We start from the raw sequence: 20042 nt of genomic DNA on the forward strand, positions 1-20042 counted from the left end.
AAATACCCTAATGCATATGTACATTTCGGCTTTGTCCAATGGCTAGGGATACCCTGTATATATCTACCCTACAGATTGCGGTTAAAAACATTTTTCACACAATAATTGAATCTAGGTACATACAAAAACATTTTAACACACGTTTCTAGCCCCTAGCATTCAGATATCAATTCATAGATCGTCATAAATTCGCAACAAAAACGAATAACCATCGCAAATAATAACTTTAATGCTGAAACCAAAGATAGATATAACTCCGTTATAGATGGATACAGTCTAAGGAAAAAACGTGCCTCGAAAATCAAGAAAATTTGATTCTCGTTCAGAGGGCGCTACTAGTTTTGGCCTACAGTCGTATAGATGGCGTTGACGGTTTCGTTTGTTATTTAACAATTTTAACGCATATCAGTGAAAGAACATGGGTCAAAATCATAAAAATAATTAATGCAAATAAAAAAAATCATTTATCTATATTTAAATACATTCTATCGTATTTTTATAAATCTTCATTTTTCGTTTTAAAGTGTGTCGACAGATGGCAGTGAATTTACTGGGGTTACAAAATTTACTATGACAGTACCGCTCTAGTATAAGTTACTCTATGCTGAAACTCATTACAAGAGTTTCAGTATTAAAGTGCTGGTGGCCTAGTGGTGAGAGCGTGCGACTTTCAATCCGGAGGTCGCGGGTTCAAACCCCGGCTCGTACCAATGAGGTTTTCGGAACTTATGTACGAAATATCATTTGATATTTACCATTCGGTGAAGGAAAATATCGCGAGGAAACCGGACAGATCCTAACAAGGCCTAGTTCCCCCTCTGGGTTGGAAGGTCAGATGGCAGTCGCTTTCGTAAAAGCTAGTGCCCACGTCAATTCTTAGGATTAGTTGTCAAGCGGACCCCAGGCTCCCAGGAGCCGTGGCAAAACGCCGGGATAACGCGAGGAAGACTGAAACTCATTACAAGCGTCTATTATGTAGGTAATTTGTATATATAATTTACTGTGGCTGGTTGGGCAATATTGGCAGAGCTTTTGAAAGTGTGTTACAGTCATGTGACTGCGAGTGAGGGACTTCCCCCTCAGAGACTTGCTTGTTATTCTGATTGTTATACAAACGAAACGCTTCAGGTAATCCAGTATAGTCTAATCTATCTTGCTATGAAGATCTATGTTGGGTCTTGGAAGTGTGCTCACTGCTCAGTAGACTTCGAATTTTGGGGGACAAAAGGATAAAAGTGAATGAAAACAAAAATATAGTAAACTAGTGTTTTAATCAATTTCTTTCTATTATTATAATCTACATAACACTTACGAGTGCTCAAGATACAATAGAAAAGATACACTGGTCAAACTAGCTTAGATTCATCAGGTATGGAATGAAACCCAAAAAAAAACATTCTTCTCGTTTATACGATTTAAAATCAGTGTACCTAAGCACCGGCACCACACTTGAGGTACTTTATGTAGCTGTGTGTGAAATCATTCACCTCAACTCTCTTAGCTACTTGAACCCAACCCAACCCCAAGAACCTATATCTTGATATACTTACTGTTATTACTACTAGCTATCTTGTTCAACTATATACACTTCTTCGAGGTCCTGTTGTGTCATTTCTTCACCATTTGTCTCTCTCTTTGCCCGTTTCGGTCTCAGCGTTGCTGACTCAGACTCCTCGGGCTCCTTTTCATCATCATCATCATCCACTTCTTTACTAACCGCCAAGGAATCGATAGGATTCCCATACGCATCACATTTTAAAAGGGCATTAAAACCTGTTTCTGATGAGTGTAAATCTATATCTAATCCGTGGCAAGGTTTCCCGTTACAATTGATACAGAGCACGCAACAATCCAAGCCTACTTGCTTGCAAAGGCAGTAGACGGAGCACACACTATCACATTTGCAACTAATCAAGACTAACAACTCCTTGGGAGCGACTTCAGCTACAAATGTTATCGGTTCCAAGCGATTTTCGATTAACTTCCACCCCCATTCGGTAGGCGGCAAGTCATTCCCAAGCCATTTCTGTATCTGATGATAAGTTCTGTACATATGCTGTTTAACTGCTTCTTTTGAAGGTGGCATGCAGGCCAGATCATATCTGCTTCTAGTGACGCTCTTGGAGTATCTGTTATATCTGAGAGTATTTAAGTCATAATCTTTATTTTGATCATCGTATAGACGTCGTATGAAGTTTATTCCTACGTCCGCTATAGCGTTTTTATCAGAAGTGGGATTTGCGAAAATGGTCATAAGGTTTTTAATGTCTCTCATATTCATTTTGGACAGCGCTGAGCATATCTGTGTTTTTCCTTGTTGGAAAATTGATGAGGTCGAATCGGATCCGGAAACAGCATGTAAAAAGAGCATGCCGAGCTTAATTTTGTTGCTGCTGAAGCTATCTACGTGGAAGTACGTGGGATTTCTTGAAGGTTTCATGAAATATACGTTATCTTTGTTTGAAATAATACACATTTTAAGTAGCAAGTCTGCGTTGTCACTTACTATAAAAGTTTTATCGTATGTGGAAGCATTGTCGATCGCCGTTTGAACGATATTAGAATGTAAATCATCGGAATTCAATTTGATTTTTATACCGGAGCGCGTGAAATCTATTATCAGATACTGTATGAATCTGTCTTTATTCTTTTCATTGGCTAAAAAGTTATCTTTGTCAACTGTCAATACTGTATCTTTCTGGAATTCGACAATTGGACTTTTCTTGACTTTGCTACGTCTTGCAGTGTCTGATGCTTTGTTGCTACCAAACATGACAATGGCATTTTTGAAATGCGTTTTCACATATTCGACATATGAGTACGAGATACTCGATACAGTGGCACCCTCTTTCCAAGTAACTTTGCGCAAGAGGAATTCGCCATCTAATACATGAAAGCGGTTGTCCCCATCTGTTATTTCTACAGGGAGAAACTGATCGAATAAGGAAGACTTATTCGCTTCCGATATCCCTCGGTCATCAAACAACGACATAGGATATGGCGCCAACTCATATTCAAAGAAAGATTGAATCTTCTCATTGGAAGTTTCATAAATACGTTTTAAAATAGTATCAGGCTCTATAGGTACATTTATGTCCTCAATTTGAATAGAGTTGTCGACGGATAGAGGACGCACGCATTTACTCCTTTCATAATGGACGTCTTGATAATTTTGACCAATCGTTTCTTCCATTATTTGCTTCCCAACTATTTCGGCCTCGTGACAATTAAGATCCTTTCCTATTTTATCCATGCTGAGGGCAACCAGATTCACAGTTTCAGCAAAGGGGTTGTGTTCTTCAAACCAACTCTGCAATTTTGCCGAGTCTTGATTATCCTTGTTATTTGGCTCAATTTCAGACGGTTTGCAAAAAATTTCGACTTGTTGTGATAGTATGCTCAGTGCAGGAGATGCAAAAAGCCAGTTTGCTAGAAAATCGTCGGTAACTTTTATCCCATTCGTGACTCCTCCAGGCCTCTTCAACAATGTCATAGTCTTTTCCACTGCTCTGTCAGACCATTCAAAATTTTCCGTCCATCTGACAGCAAAATATCCTTTTCTGGTAAATTTCTCAAACTCCTCCTCGTTCATCTTTGTTTCAAGCCCTTTCATGTCTTGTAAGTACAAGCTGCAAGATTTTGCGTAGTCAAAGTAGCCAGCGGCGTGGAAATATGGAAGCATCTTTTTTATTGTTGACAGATGTAGATCCCAATTGGCAGACCTTTCAGCCTCTATGAACTGAGCGACAAGGGTTGTCATACGGAAGTATTGAACCCACATTTGGGCAGTCGGGCCTCGCTTTTCCAGTAGTTCCAGAGTTATCGCCAGTGGTTCCTGATATTTTTTCTCGTTTTCATATTCTGGAATGTAGTGTCCTTCTAAAATCCCTTCAATTTCCAATCTCTCTTCAGGTGTCAAGTCGAAATCTTTAGTTATAATATTGAAAAGAGCTGAGCGTGTCAAAAAATGTGCTCTTATAGCGCGAGCGAAAGCACATCCCGTCATCATTTTTTCAATATTTTCTGTAGCGTAAATACTGCACCACAACTCTTTCAATCCACTGCCAGACATGATAAACCCAATGACACCAAGAAACGATTTTATCAAATCGAAACCCCCCAATTTCAAAACAACATCCAGCATTAAACTACCTGGATTTGTAACTATTTTCTGAGCTATTTGGTACATCGGTTGATCGAACGTTACTAAACATGTTCCTTTAGTTTTCTTCTGAGCTTCTTTAATTGCTGTGTAAATGGCGTCTCTTGACGGCGGGGATTCTATCACTGGTAAAGGACGAATTTCTGACACTTGGTGTTCTTTTTCTGTTGGCATTTTGCTTATGAAATGTTCCCATCCAGGCATATTGAGAGACGGTTCGCTCTTCCCAAACAACCATAGTGCATCACCTCTAGTTGGGAGTATCGCTGTGTCGTCTCTATGGTCTTCTATTAGAACATTCATAAGGTTAGACCTGGAGCGGTGTTTCTGCAATGTTGCTTTATACTTAACCTTGCCGAGATCAGGAATATTCTCTTGTATTTTTATAGGTGTTTCATTCGTTTTTGGTGTATTACACTGAACGCCAACAAGCATAGGTCCTTTATCACTTTGAACACTATCAAAAACGAACTGAGTAAACTCTGGGCGAGAATGAGACACACTTCTGGAAGCCATTGCCACTTCCAACCGACACACATCTTTATACGAAGCACAAAACCCTATAGACGATAATAAGTCTATTAAACTTTTCGAGGCATATTTCTGGTGTATTAAACTGCCGATCCCTAAAAGTAGAGGGCTTTTGAAAGTCCTCGGCCTCGCAGCCGTCATTATGGAATGACTTAAAGCCGTCACAGTACTTTCTAAAGGCTCCGGATTCTTTCGATACTTCGTGACGACAGTTTCCACAAAAGTATTCAGAGTTTCCGGTATCACGGAATTAACTTTGTCCAAGAACGAAGATGGAGGCGGATAGTTATTCGTATCAAAGAGGACGGATCTGATATCTTCTAAGATTATATTTGCAGCCGTTCTAACTATTCTTAATCGTTCGCTTTTATGATCATCAAGCTTCTCCTCGTGCCATCTTTCTTTTAAAACCTCTTGAGCGGGTGGTATGATGACGAAATCATTCTTGCTCTGCAAAACATCACCGTAGCGATCTTCAATTTTTTTGATAAAAGTCCTAGGGCTGACGGAAGAGTTAAAGTCGGAAAGGTTGAACTGGGAGTCCTCCCAGTTGTTGTCTATTTGGTTGTAGATGGGTTCGAATTCCGCCTGGAGCTCCTCGTTGGGAGGTCGGCCTCGCTTGGCGCCGGTCCCGAGGGGCCCTTTCCGCGGGAACCTGAACTTCCTGTAGCAGATCATGTGGTAGCGAGCGCGGACTGCGACCAGATCCTTGTCTTTTATTCTCTTCCGGAACTGGAAAAACGAAATGCATAAATCTAAGAGGGAGTCGAATTTAAACTGTCGCGAGTTATACTAACATGAAAGTTAAACTCGCGCATTTATAGATTTAAATAAAGTTAAGTAAGTTTATATATAAACTAATTTTAATCCCAATATTAGGTTTAAACTAATTTTTCCCAAAACCAGAAAGTTCAAGAAAATCACCGCGCAACTTTTTCACCAACCGCTCTTTATTTATAAGTAGACATACAGTAAACCCTATAAAAGGGAATATCACGCAAAACTTTGCGTAGCCACTAGCCCATTCAGAGGGTCTACTGCGAAATACGAAAATCTAAATTTCGTTATCTGCCTCTCTATCACTCTTGCATATTCGAACGATAGAGAAGTAGATAACGAAATTTAAATTTTTGCTTTTCGCGGTAGGTCCCTGTAAACAACCCGCCTTGATGCATCAATGTCATATATATTCGCAACAAATTATCTGTGAAAACTTGTAAAAAAACTGTATAAAGGGGTTCACTGATTATGAGTCCGCCGGACGATACAGTCAGTTAGAACAAAAATTAGACAGTTCCGAACAAATGACGTAGTATGAACAAGTTACTCTATGGTTTATGGAGGTGGTTGGATGTGCGCTAGAGCTGCATTCTGGTGGCAGAACATTGCAGTAATACTCCCTATTAGGTATAGTCTTGTTAAATTTTATCTACAAGGTGGTTAGACTATCCAAAAACTCACCTCCCCAACCTCGGAGTCCGGGTAATCCAGTGAGGTCCTGTATAGATTGTCCCCCACGTGCGAGCGGGTAATCTTGGCCACGTAGTTCTGCCGTTTCGAAGAAGGCAACTTTGAGTGCTGCCGAGCGAACGTTTCGGACGCGTCGCCGCCGCAGAACAGGCATTGCGTTGAGTAGTCAAACTGGAAGAAAAATTAAATCTTTACAGTAGCCACTTTTTCTAAAATTCTCTGTTTCTTTTTTAAGGGGCCCACTGACTATCGGTCCGCCGGACGATATCGGCCTGTCAGTTAGAACAAAAATTAGACAGTTCCGAACAACTGACAGGCCGATATCGTCCGGCGGACTGACGGATTTCAAGATTTTGTATACAAATATATTATAACGAAAAAAAAAATGTGTTTTTCATAAATTTCAAATCTTGGGTCCTTTTTGGGACACCTTTAGTTAGTGGGACCCCTTAAGAGCCCGGTTACGATTTTAGTCGCAAAAATGTAAAGTTGATAGATTTCTTCTGTGAAATTGTACACCTTTTGTTACCTAATTGAAATAACAAGTACTGGTTTCTATTAGCACGACTTCTTATCTCTAGGTTTATCAGATCATTTTTTTGAAAAAAGGCTTACTAAATTAGTAATGAATTTTTTTCTGATGGACGTTTAGGTAAACGCGTGTAAAGCACTGACTTTGATGCTCTTATTTGTAAATTTCGTAAAGTTTGGACTGCTAAAAATGGTAAATTTGTATTACACATATTCTGTACTCTAGGTTTATCAGATTACATTGTTGTTATATGACTTAGAGTTCGAGGAAATGAAAGTTAAACGAATTCAATTTTCTCCAGAAATGACCTCAAAACAAGTGACAATTTCTCCGAAAATCTACTTATTTTCGACGTAGATTGCATACTCAAATAATCTGCAATGTTTACTTAAACTGTTGCTGTACTTCATTTTATTTAAATTGCAACTTTTATTTTCTGACGATTTTTTAAAAACTTCCCCTTTTTCTGGTATAACATCGGTGACACGCGCTCGCGGCCTCAGTCCCGCGCGGGAGCTGGTAGAGGCAGGACGTTTGTTGATCGGCTCCGCACGTTGCATCGACGACGACGAAGTTATTTATCATTGTGTGCGTCGCTCGCCGTGTAAAAAGTTATATTTGTTTGCGTGTTTGGCTGTACTGTGTGCGTGTAAACTGCGACCAGAAACTTTAATCCTTGGGTTGTAAGTGCTTGTTTATTAACCGCCTTCAAAAAAAGGAGGTTCTCAGTTTGACCCGTATGTTTGTATGTATATGTATGTATGTATGTATGTTTGTTCGCGATTATCTCGCATTTGGCTGAACCGATTTTGATGCGGTTTTTAGAAAAGTGTTTGTTACATTCTGGAGAAGGTTTTAATATACATAGAGCTGAGCTGATGCTGAACCCTGGCTGTACCTAGTGGAACGCAGGTTTAGTGCAACATAGGCACACGCTGTTTTGGTCTGTCTTGATGAGCAATTAGTAGAGCAGTACCCAAGATGGAGCTGATGCTGAACCCTGGCTGTACTAGTGGAAATCAGGTTTCGTGCAACATAGGCACACGCTGTTTTGGTCTTCCGACACGTCTTGATGAGCACTTGGGAGAGCAGTACCCAAGATAGAGCTGATGCTGAACCCTGGCTGTACCTAATGGAACGCAGGTTTGGTGCAACATAGGCACACGCTGTTTTGGTCTTCCGACACGTCTTGATGAGCAATTAGGAGAGCAGTACCCAAGATGGAGCTGATGCTGAACCCTGGCTGTACCTAGTGGAAATCAGGTTTCGTGCAACATAGGCACACGCTGTTTTGGTTATTCGACACGTCTTGATGAGCAATTAGGAGAGCAGTACCCAAGATGGAGCTGATGCTGAACCCTGGCTGTACCTAGTGGAAATCAGGTTTCGTGCAACATAGGCACACGCTGTTTTGGTTATTCGACACGTCTTGATGAGCAATTAGGAGAGCAGTACCCAAGATGGAGCTGATGCTGAACCCTGGCTGTACCTAGTGGAACGCAGGTTTGGTGCAACATAGGCACACGCTGTTTTGGTCTTCCGACACGTCTTGATGAGCAATTAGGAGAGCAGTACCCAAGATGGAGCTGATGCTGAACCCTGGCTGTACCTACGGGAAATCAGGTTTCGTGCAACATAGGCACACGCTGTTTTGGTTATTCGACACGTCTTGATGAGCAATTAGGAGAGCAGTACCCAAGATGGAGCTGATGCTGAACCCTGGCTGTACCTAGTGGAACGCAGGTTTGGTGCAACATAGGCACACGCTGTTTTGGTCTTCCGACACGTCTTGATGAGCAATTAGGAGAGCAGTACCCAAGATAGAGCTGATGCTGAACCCTGGCTGTACCTAGTGGAACTCAGGTTTGGTGCAATATAGGCACACGCTGTTTTGGTCTTCTGACACGTCTTGATGAGCAAATGGGAGAGCAGTACCCAAGATAGAGCTGATGATGAACCCTGGCTGTACTTAGTGGAACTCAGGTTCATTTATTGTTATCAGAACTTCCACCCCCTTTTAACCCCCAGCTTCATCTGGCAGCCCTCCAGGTGTTCCAGGTCTTGAAGAACTTAACCTGCCTACAGCATACTCTATCAACTTCAGATTAAAAGAGTTTTACCCCTGATCCGATGCGTCCAGCAGCACTCCAGGTGTTCCAGGTTTTGAGCTGTCTCCGTCATACACTACCCACAACACGTTGAGCGAGTGTTACCCACCCTTTGCCCTTGACCCTTTGCACTCAGCAGCACTCCAGGTGTTTCAGATCTGGAGCTTTCCCCATCATACACTACCAGCGGCACGTTGAGCGAGTGTTACCCGTTACCCCTGACCCTTTGTACCCAGCAGCACTCCAGGTGTTCCAGGTCTGGGGATTTCCCTATCATACACTACCAGCAGCACGTTGAGCGAGTGTTACCCCTGACTCTTTGCACCCAGAAGCATTCCAGGTGTTCCAGGTCTTGAGCTGTATCCATCGTACACTACACACTACCAGCGGCATGTTGAGCGAGTGTTACCCCTGACCCTTTGCACCCAGCAGCACTTCAGGTGTTCCAGGTCTTGAGTTTTCCCCATCATACTCTACCAGCGGCACGTTGAGCGAGTGTTACCCCTGACCCTTTGCACCCAGAAGCACTCCAGGTGTTCCAGGTCTTGAGCAGTATTCATCGTACAACCAACCACACGTTGAGCGAGTGTTAGAAGAGTGGAGAAGAGAAGAGGATGACTTTGGAAATAAAAATTATTATCACCCTTCCCAACGATTAAGACTATCTCCATAATATCAAATTCCATCCAAATCGGTTTTATTGGATCCCATACAAATTTCCATTACCCCCCCCCCCGTTTCTGGGGTAAAACCTATCCTATGTCCTTCCCCAGGACTCAAACTATGTCCATACCTCATTTCATCTTAATCGGTTCAGCGTTACTGATTCCCCATACAAATTTCCACCCCCTTAAAGGGTGAGTTCTTGAATTAAAAGTGTTCTATGTCCTTCCCCAGGATTCAAACTATCTGTATACCAAATTTCAACAAAAGGCTAGTTTCTCCTCTGGGTTGGAACGTTGGAAAGTCAGATCGCAGTCGTTTTCGTAAAAACTAGTGCTTACGCCAATTCTTGGGATTAGTTGCCAAGCGGACCCCAGCAGACTTCCATGAGCCGTGGCAAAAAGGCTGGGATAACGCGAGTACGATGATTATATATATATAAGATATTGCCTTAGTGCAAATCATTATCATCATGCTATATAATTTGTATGTATTATATGAATACATAGGTAAATTGTTAAGAGTAATAAACGATTATATCAAATTTACCGAAAGTTTTATTTTAACCTAATTAAAGTTATAAAGTGACGCATAATGTTGCGAAAGTATCAATATTGTTTAGACGGTCGCGTTATTTCAAGCAGCGGCCGGCGTTCGGTTACTGTGTAAAAGTCGTATCTTCGCGCGTTTTCAAATCGACTACGGGCTCTTAAAAAGTGTATTCTATCTATTTATCATGGCAGAGACTGCGGAGCCCCGGTACAGACTATACACCACATTATACATAATTGCCCGACATGGAAATTTGTCGGTCTTCACTTTTTAGGGTTCCGTGCCCAAAGGGTAAAAACGGGACCCTATTAGCCTATAACTAAAACTCAGCTGTCCGTCTGTCTGTCTTTCACCAGGTTGTATCTCAAGAACAGTAATAGCTAGACAGTTGAAATTTTCACAGATGATGTATTTCTGTTGCCGCTATAACAACAAATACTAAAAAATACGGAACCCTCGGTGAGCGATTCCGACTCGCACTTGGCCGGTTTTTGTTTTTTATAGTAAAATAAAAAAAGTAGTACTTCGTCATTTTAGAACAGTAGGTAGTCATTTAGTGAAAGTAATCATCTCGGTAAGAGAGCGGTAAGAGCGTGCGACTTTCAATCCGAAGGTCGCGGGTTCAAACCCCGGCTCGTACCGATGGGTGTTTCGGAACGTATGTACGAAATATCATTGGATATTCACCAGTTGCTTTTCCGTGAAGGAAAACATCGTGAGGAAACCGGACAAATCCCAATAAGTAGTTTCCCCTCTGGGTTGGAAGGTCAGATGGCAGTCGCTTTCGTAAAAACTGGTGGCGACGTGAATTCTTGGGATTAGTTGTCAAGCGGACCCCAGGCTGCCGTGGCAAAAATGCGGGGCTAACGCGAGGAAGATGATGAAATATCATTCTGAAAAACCGGCCAAGTGCGAGTCGGACTCACGCACCGAGGGTTCCGTACTTTTTAGTATTTGTTGTTATAGCGGCAACAGAAATACATCATCTGTGAAAATTTCAACTGTCTAGCTATCACGGTTCATGAGATACAGCCTGGTGACAGACGGACAGACGGACAGCGGAGACTTAGTAAAAATTTTTTTACCCGTTTTTACCCTTTGGGTACGGAACCCTAAAAAGTAATTTCTATAAATATTCTCACCATTTTATCATGCGAAGGAGGTGCGTTCGGGTTCATCTCTGTCTGCACCCTCATACAGATGCTTTTTCTTATCGAGGACTCCTTAATGTACATCTTCCTACATGTGACATGCAGGGGGACCCCGATCGATTCGTGTTCGGTGCCCATCGGGAACTTGCCGTCCTGGCGGAGCTCGCTCGAGCGCTGGAGGGTTAGGTAGCCTTTGTATTTCACTACGGTTACGTCCTGGGTTAAGGCGCAGTTGCATATACGGCATAACTGAAATAAGGTTATTTGGTAAAACATTTGTTACAAGAATAAATAAATAAATATTATAGGGACATTCTTACACAAATTGGCTAAGTCCCGCGGTAAGCTCAAGAAAGCTTGTATTGTGGGTACTCAGACAACAATATATATAATACTTATACAAATACTTAAATACGTAGAAAACGTCCATGACTCAGGAACAAATATCTGTGTATTTAAGTTTTTATATATTATATATATATCGTTGTCTGAGTACCCATAACACAAGCCTCCTTGGGCTTACCGTGGGACTTAGTCAATCTGTGTAAGAATGTCCTATAAAAAAATATGCGAAAGTGTGTCTGTCTGTCTGTTACCTCTTCACGCTTAAACCGCTGAACCGATTTAGTTGAAATTTGGTATAGATATAGTTTGAGTCCCAGGGGTATAAACGGTAGTTTTTTTTTCATCATCGTTTAAGGGGGTGAAGGGGGGGTGGAAGTTTGTATGGGGAATCGATAAAAAGCAGATAATAAATAATAAACTACCCAAATTACTAACTCCACGCACACGAAGTCGCGGGAAAAGCTAGTAATGAATAAGACGACCCATTTATCGTTGAGGCTAGAAAGTAGCAATTACTGGCTAAGTATTTATTTTATTTTAAACGGACGAGTTTGCATGCAACATTTAAACTTAAATATGGTTGTGAGAAATATGATTTTTGTGAAATGAACTCAATGCCATAGTTTGTGGGACCAACAGGTGGGTTGTATGTTTGATTGTCAATGGTATTAAAAAATCTTACCTCAATATTACCGAAAAGTTTCTGCGTCAGCATTTCTATTTTTGAAGGTACCGGTGTCAATGGTCCTGGTTCTAATGATTGTGACCATGGCATCTCTGATTCTGCTGCCTCCGACCCTAAAACAACCGATGCCGTCATCAAGGTCGTTGTTGGGACTTGACTCAATTGGTCGAAAATTCCAGAAATTTCTCCTAATGACCATATTAAACACAGGTAAATGTCTTCTCAATCGTATGTTACCCCATTATTTGTGGTATTTTCTATAAAAAAGGACCTTATTGTCGATGGCGTTTACGAAATTATTAACGATGCTCCGATATAAATACAATAAGCGCGACGCTGTGCGGCGTAAACGCCATCGACAATAAGGTACCTTTTCATAGAAAATACTATTAGCAAATGTAATTGATTGAAGCGTTAGCGAAGGACTCCGTTTCAACTTGGGCAAAATGCGTATGTCCGGATGTTCCCCTCTACAGGGGCCAGTTTATCAAAATTTGCGTTGCAAATTGGCATAAAGGACTTAAGCACCAATCTTGATAAGCTTGTAATACAAGTGGAAGTCCGTTTCTAACAAAAGCTGTCAAAAAGGGACTTCCACTTGTATTACAATCTAAAAGCTTTTGATAAACGGGCCCCAGATCGCAATTCTCAACTGATTAAGGGTTGTAGGTAAATGTTGCAAATTTTGCAATGTCAACAGAGAGGAATTAAATAAATAAATCTAATTGCTGTGTAGTGTGTAGATATATCTATAGACATTAAACTATCAATGCTATTTTAAATTTAGATTTAGATTAGGAGGTTCATCATCAGGCATCGTGAACTGCGAGCGAAATCCATTGAAGTACTAGGGTTGTAACTGGTGTCATACGTCATTTCAATGGATTTCGCTCGCAGTTTACGATGTCTGTTCATCATTCAGTATGATTTTATTTCATTTGTTTCATTATTCTTCTAAATTTCAAAAGACTGACCTCTAGATGTATTAGGTTCCATCTGCACATGGTCTTCCTCATCATCCGCACCGGATTCAGTTTCTGCAGCGGATACACTTTTTGAAAGCCTCGGGGTTTCCTTATTGAGCTGGCTTTCGTTTGTGTATCGTAATCTGCATTCTTTGGTGAGCTGAAAATAATATCAGTCAGTGGTCATTACGAAAATTAATTTCAGTCAGTGGTCATTGTGAAAATTCAATTCAGTCAGTGGTCTTAATGAAAATTAATTTCAGTCAGTGGTCATTATGAAAATTAATTTCTGTCAGTGGTCATTATGAAAATTAATTTCAGTCAGTGGTCATTATGAAAATTAATTCAGTCAGTGGTCATTATGAAAATTAATTTCTGTTTGTGGTCATTATGAAAATTAATTTCAGTCAGTGGTCATTATGAAAATTAATTTCAGTCAGTGGTCATTATGAAAATTAATTATTTAACCCACAACGAAAAAAAACAGGGTGTTACAAGTTTAACGAGTAAGCGAGTGAGTTTGTTTTTTTAGCATTACAGAATACAGAACTTTATTGGTAAAAGCAAATTTTACAGGTCACATTACCTTTACAAAAAAAAAATATTTACATACGAGGGGCGTTCAATAAATTCTCGGTATGTGAATGAAAACAAACAAATACGATAAGTTTAATATTTTTATTTTTCAATATACTCCCCCCCTATGTTGATACACTTAAAAGATCGATCTATTATTTTTTTTAATCCCTCATAAAAATAATTTTTATCTTTGGTGTCAAAATGCTCCTCCACTGCCGCCTTCAACGCTTCATCGTCAGAAAATCGATTTCCACGCAGATCCTTTTTAAGATTGGGGAACAAAAAGAAGTCACTGGGGTCTAAGTCCGGACTATACGGTGGGTGAGTAATAGTTTCAAACCCAGATTCAAGAATAGCCGCCTTGGCAATATGAGCAGTATGCACAGGGGCGTTGTCATGCAGAAGCAGAACACCTTTGGTTAATTTTCCTCGCCTCTTGTCTTTGATTGCACCCCTTAATTGACGTAGAATATTAGCGTAGTACTGTCCTGTGGTATTTACACTCTTTTGTTTGTAATCGATCAGTAATATTCCTTCACAATCCCAAAATATTGTGGCCATGACCTTGCCAGCTGAAGGGATGACCTTGAACTTCTTGGGATGAGCTGTACCCTTAACGTGCCACTGCATGGACTCCTGTTTACTTTCTGGGTCATAATAATGAACCCAGGTTTCATCTCCAGTAACTATCTTTTGCTGCAGCACATCAGGATTTTCACCGCACAGGTCAATAAAATCGGAACAACAAGCTACTCGCATATCTTTTTGAACCGGTGTCAGCATTCGCGGAACCCATCTCGCACTTACTTTTGACATATTAAGATGGTAATGGATAATATCATGTATGGTACCAACAGAAAGACCGGTTATTTGAGCTATTGATTTTACCTTCACTCGGCCGTCTTCCAATATAAGTTTTTCCACTTTGATAATATTTTCTTGTGAAGTAGCTACTACAGGCCGGCCTGGTCTAGGATCATCTTCAATACTCTCTCTCCCACGTTTAAATTCACTTGACCACTTTTGAATGGTAGATAAAGAAGGAGCAGACTCACGGTAAACACAATCCATTTCTTCTTTTATAGTTTTTTGATTTTTACCCTGATTGGTCAAGAATTTTATTACGGCTCGATGCTCTAATTTAATTAACATTGTTAAATCGCTCATGGTGCTCACGTTTGTTCGGCAATTGCAGAAAAACAAGAACATATCGGTTTGAATTTTACTTTTTTTTTAAAAGTCTATGAATGACTCTTAGTGGCCAGTAACAAAAGAAATACTCAAAAAGGTTGTAAGATATCAATATCGAGAATTTATTGAACGCCCCTCGTATGTTTGTTAATATAATGAATTACAAATTTCATAACATTTTTAAACTTAAAAAAAAATTTAAGATTTAAATATAGTTAACATGAATATAATTTTTTTAAACTACCATGCAGAAGTCAATGACCTCATCGAGTATTTATAAATTCGTCAATGCTGTAGAATTAGAAAAGAGGTAAACAATCTTGACCTGTTAAAAGAGGTAAACAATTTTGTCTTTTTATTGAAAAACGCTAAGCAAAGATAGATAGATGGATACAGTCTAAGGAAAAAACGTGCCTCGAAAATCACGAAAATTTGATTCTCGATCAGAGGGCGCTACTAGCTTTGGCCTACTGTCGTATAGATGGCGTTGACGGTTTCGTTTGTTATTTAACAATTTTAACGCATATCAGTGAAAGGACATGGGTCAAAATCATAAAAATAATTAATGCAAATAAAAAAAATCATTTATCCATATTTAAATACATTTTATCGTATTTTTATAAATCTTCATTTTTAGTTTTAAAGGGTGTTGACAGATGGCAGTGAATTTACTGTGGTTACAAAATTTACTATGACAGTACCGCTCTAGTATAAGTTACTCTATGCGCTAAGTAAGTAGTAAGTATATTTTGTACCTGGTTTCTTAATATTGATGTGAACGGTGTTACTAGTTCTTGTTTTGAAGAATCAGAAGTTCTCAAAGGGTCTGAAAGTAAAACAAACTGTTTTAACACCATGCCATATTCAACATTTTTATATGTATAATTTGCCAAGATGAGATACTTAGGTAAAATCCTTTTCTTCCTGTGCTTTTCTTTCATCCACTACTCATCACACAGCACGCACGCACGCACGCACGCACGCACACACACACACACACAAACACACACGCACACACACGCACGCACGGACGCACAATCCAAACGGAAAAGCCATGTCTGTAATTTTCTGTACAAAAAAGTCTGCCGATTTTTGCGGGGGATGGGAACGTCAAATGTATACGTAACGTAAAAATAACCATGTCAGATAAACTTCAGTCCATACATTGTGTATGACCATTGGTCGACTATTTTCGACAAAGAGGAACGCCTGTTACCTGTTAATGGCTACTCCCAGGGCCGGATCTAGGGTAGAGCGAGTGGAGCGGCCGCTCTAGGCGCCGGATGGCAAGGGGGGCGCCAAAATGGCAAATGAGAAAAAAAATAGTTTTAAAAGACGCGAGTGTGACGCGGGCCCAAAATACGGTTCGTTTTGCTTTTGGGTAAAAAGCTTCAACGAAGGGCGCCAAAACCCGATTTCGCTCTACCAAGGACTCGGGCCGGCACTGGCTACTCCGTTTGGTTATATCCTCTAAGTCTTGCTCTTATGATCATAAGTGGTTAAAGGATATCTGGGGGCCTAGTCAAGATGACAAACTTTAATAGAAAAACGCAAAATAAAACTGCAAAACAAAAAGCATCTCTCATTCCCATAATTTTTTTCGTTTTGTTTGGTGTTTGGATGTACGATTGTTATGTTGGCTAGGTCCCCAGGGTGCCTAGCCAAGGTTACAATCGTTTGCGCTACGATAACGAAACGCTTTGTGTCTCTCTATCACTCTTCCATATTAGTGCGACAGTGACAGTTGTGTTTCGTTCGCTGCGGATTAGCTTGTTGGCTAAGCATCCAGATCATAATCATTTTATTGGTCTTTCATAAGTATATCAAATTTTAGCTCAGTTTAGCTAGTTCTAGTTAGGCTAAGTTTTTATTAAAATTTTCAACATACCATTTAATGTATCCTGCGGGACCTCCAGCTCAGGTTCCTGTTTGATGGGCTGCTCCAACTCCAGGTTCACCTCGTCAGGGTCCTCGGGCTCCATCTTGACGGAGTGGTCTGATGACTCCGTCATATTCAAGTCTGATGAAGGAATAAATAATAAAAGACTCTTATTCAAAGTTTGCACATACTGAACCCTAAAAAATACATAATAATGCTTACAAACTAATTGAAATGGAAAGTGGCTCAGCTAATGTCTTTGCCGGGAGGCTTCCGGACACAACGGCCCTAGTGACTTCCAGCAAAGTTGTATGGTATGGAGAAAATAATAATCATAATTTCACAAAAAACCGGCCAAGTGCGAGTCGGACTCGCGAACCGAGGGTTCCGTACTTTTTAGTATTTGTTGTTATAGCGGCAACAGAAATACATCATCTGTGAAAATTTCAACTGTCTAGCTATCACGGATCATGAGATACAGCCTGGTGACAGACGGACAGACGGACAGCGGAGTCTTAGTAATAGGGTCCCTTTGGGTACGGAACCCTAAAAATGAAGTCACAGGCAGATGCTAGTTTTGTACTAAGTAAGAAAGAATATTGACAGTTCTAATTACCTTGATCCATGGCATGTTCAATTTTTTCTGGCTGATGTTGGTCTTGCTCGAGTCCAGATGCTTGACAAAATATATTGTAGCAATCGTGGTGGTATCGAGCATTTTTTTCCAAAATATTGAATTGGCCAATCCGTAAAAGAACCTGTAAAAAAATATTTTTTGGTACACTTGCTTTTTTTTTTTTCATACAAATACATGAGTATACTCTGGCAAGATTTCACACAAAATAGGCACAATAGTTATTGGTTTGCGGCAAATGCCCAGCAAAACTAACTAACTATACTCTGACGAGACAGCTTTGATTTAACTAGAAAAAATCTGTAAATCCAGTTTCACTGTAATCCAGAATTTGCATATCGCTACAGTGTATGAGTGTGACAAGCTATGCGCATATATCAAGGATGTCCCACTCGCACAGTGACATTGAGTTTGCATTCAATGCAAAATCTGTCTTATTCTTCTTCTCTTAAAGTCTTCCGCCCTTAATAATAAACGTCTGCTAAAGTTGACAAGCCACTATTAACTGTTTGTCCCTTTCCATCATACCAATATGTCGGAAAGGGACAAACGATTATTAGCGGCTTGTCAACTTTAGTAGACGTTTATGAATAAGGGGGTTTTTCTTCAGCTCAAATAAAAATGCTTCCTAAACATGCAATTAATTAACCCAGTGTCAAATTGTACTGGTAGCCATGATAATTCCAGGTTTAACTGGTTAACACCGGGTGAGTGGATGTTGCAAGTGTATTCATACAATGACACACTACAATCATATGTGCTAAATATACATTAAATCTTTTTTTCCCTTGATCTCCACAACTCCCGCTGTTGTGCTTTTTCTAGCCAGTTACTGATGAAGGTGTCTAAGTCATCCCGCCATCTCCGTCTGGGCCTGCCTCGTCCGCGCTTCTTTTGCCGCATCCACTTGGTGGCTATGCTAGCCCACTTAACCAGATGCATGCGGCAAACGTGACCCGCCCAGTCCCACTTCAGCCTAGCGGTCTTCTCCCTGACGTCAGCCTGTTTTTAAGCGCAATGTAGTGTTTTGGATGCGAATCTTACGGAGTATAGTTAGTTCAAATGGCTGCCGCTAGCATTTATGTACGATATTTCATAAGATTACGTGTGTTTGTGACAATTATAATGTAGTAGTAATAGTACTAGTAATAGTAATAGCCTTTATTTCATGCTTCTTTATTACAATTACATAAAATTTCATATTGGTTTATTATTTGCATGTCGCTTGTGCAGAAAAGGCCTCCCCCAGTTTTTCCCATTCCTTCCTATCCTGTGCTGTTCTCCACCAGTATCTGTCGAAGTTCACTAGCTCGTCTCTCCATCTTTTATTTGGTATTATTTGCTTTCTCGCTATTCCTATTGGTGACCATTCTGTGACACGTTTAATTATAATGTAATGTTAAAGTAATACTTACTAGTTGACTCCAGTTATCGTCATTGATTGTACATGCTTGAAGTATTGCATTTTGAGTTTCCAACGTGTCGACTTGTCCTACCGTAACTCGGTTGGACTCAGGATTTCTGGCTTGCTGTTGCTCAAACAATAATGATGCGTCCTTGTCGCAAAACAAACATTTATTTTGAAAATCGAATTCGCCGCTTAATTGAGATATATTTGCCCATGCCTTTTTATTCCTCTTTATTGCAGCATCAATACACTTTGGATTGTTGTATGAGATTCGGCAGTTCTTGTGTAGTTTTATTTCAGTGCGGTTTTTAAAACAGTCCTGTTTACCGTCACCCCTTGCAATGCTCGATTCGATGAATTTCAATAGACCCCTCTCTTTTACAACTACTACGTTACTGCTTAGATAGAGACCACATAATACACACAGTCTATTGTTTTTCTCCTCCATTTTAACGCTAGTACATGTGTACTGTCCATAACTCAAAACGGAGTAATTCACGAGTAATTTATAAAAACGAATGCAAAGCTTGAAATTTTGCTTTATTTTACTTTTACTGATGGCAGTGACGACACTGACGACAGTAGTGAGGATCACAGACAATTTTTTTTATAAAGTGGATAACACACCGTCGCACCGCACCAAGGTCATTGTCCGACGCATCCATAAGTAAGAGCGAGAAAGCGATATCTCTTTCTCGCTCTTACTTATGGTTGCGTCGCACAATGACCTTGGTGCGGTGCGGTGGTGTGTTACGAACATTAAATTAGATATTAGCAACACGGCGATCACCCTGGCCTGCCTTAGCGTGTCAGTGAAGTTTTAGTTTATAACGTAAGTTCAAAGGGTTAATAATCAGTCAAACGCGACTAATAAAACCAAACAAACGAGTTAAGGTTACGAGGTTAAGAATGAACTGAAATAGATGTCATATTTTAAAGAAAACCGCCTAAGTGCGAGTCGGACTCGCGCACCGAGGGTTCCGTACTTTTTAGTATTTGTTGTAATGCGGCAACAGAAATACATCATCTGAAAATTTCAACTGTCTATCACGGTTCATGAGATACAGCCTGGTGATAGACGGACAGACAGACAGACGGACGGACAGCGGAGTTAGTAATAGGGTCCCGTTTTTACCCTTTGGGTACGGAACCCTAAAAAAGTAACTAAGCCCTCCAGTGGCGAAGGC

General features: G+C 40.3%; 1 protein-coding gene across 1 annotated transcript; it reads right to left on the reverse strand.

Annotated features, from left to right (window-relative positions):
- Nucleotides 1–1328: 1328 nt before the first annotated feature.
- LOC134751504 (uncharacterized) lies at nt 1329–19389 on the reverse strand. Its single transcript, XM_063686922.1, has 9 exons — nt 18863–19389; nt 17430–17571; nt 16823–16954; nt 15690–15760; nt 13174–13324; nt 12197–12312; nt 11161–11418; nt 6155–6334; nt 1329–5425 (listed from the first exon to the last, which is right to left on the reverse strand). The coding sequence occupies exons 1-9, from the start codon at nt 19301–19303 to the stop codon at nt 1562–1564; spliced, it is 5355 nt and encodes a 1784-aa protein (XP_063542992.1). The 5' UTR covers nt 19304–19389; the 3' UTR covers nt 1329–1561.
- Between the last annotated feature and the right edge of the window lie 653 nt (nt 19390–20042).

Source organism: Cydia strobilella, chromosome 22 (assembly GCF_947568885.1).
Source record: "Cydia strobilella chromosome 22, ilCydStro3.1, whole genome shotgun sequence".
NCBI classification, from domain to species: Eukaryota; Metazoa; Arthropoda; class Insecta; order Lepidoptera; family Tortricidae; genus Cydia; species Cydia strobilella.

Bases quoted from the DNA above. Each gene is read 5' to 3' on its own strand.
- LOC134751504 (XM_063686922.1), bottom strand. From the start codon at position 19,303: ATGGAGGAGAAAAACAATAGACTGTGTGTATTATGTGGTCTCTATCTA. The intron at 15,761-16,822 runs GTATGTTGAAAA...TTTTACTTTCAG, and splicing joins CCCGCAGGATACATTAAATG to ACCCTTTGAGAACTTCTGAT. The intron at 6,335-11,160 runs GTGAGAATATTT...TTTTTCTTCCAG, and splicing joins CTCCTTCGCATGATAAAATG to TTTGACTACTCAACGCAATG.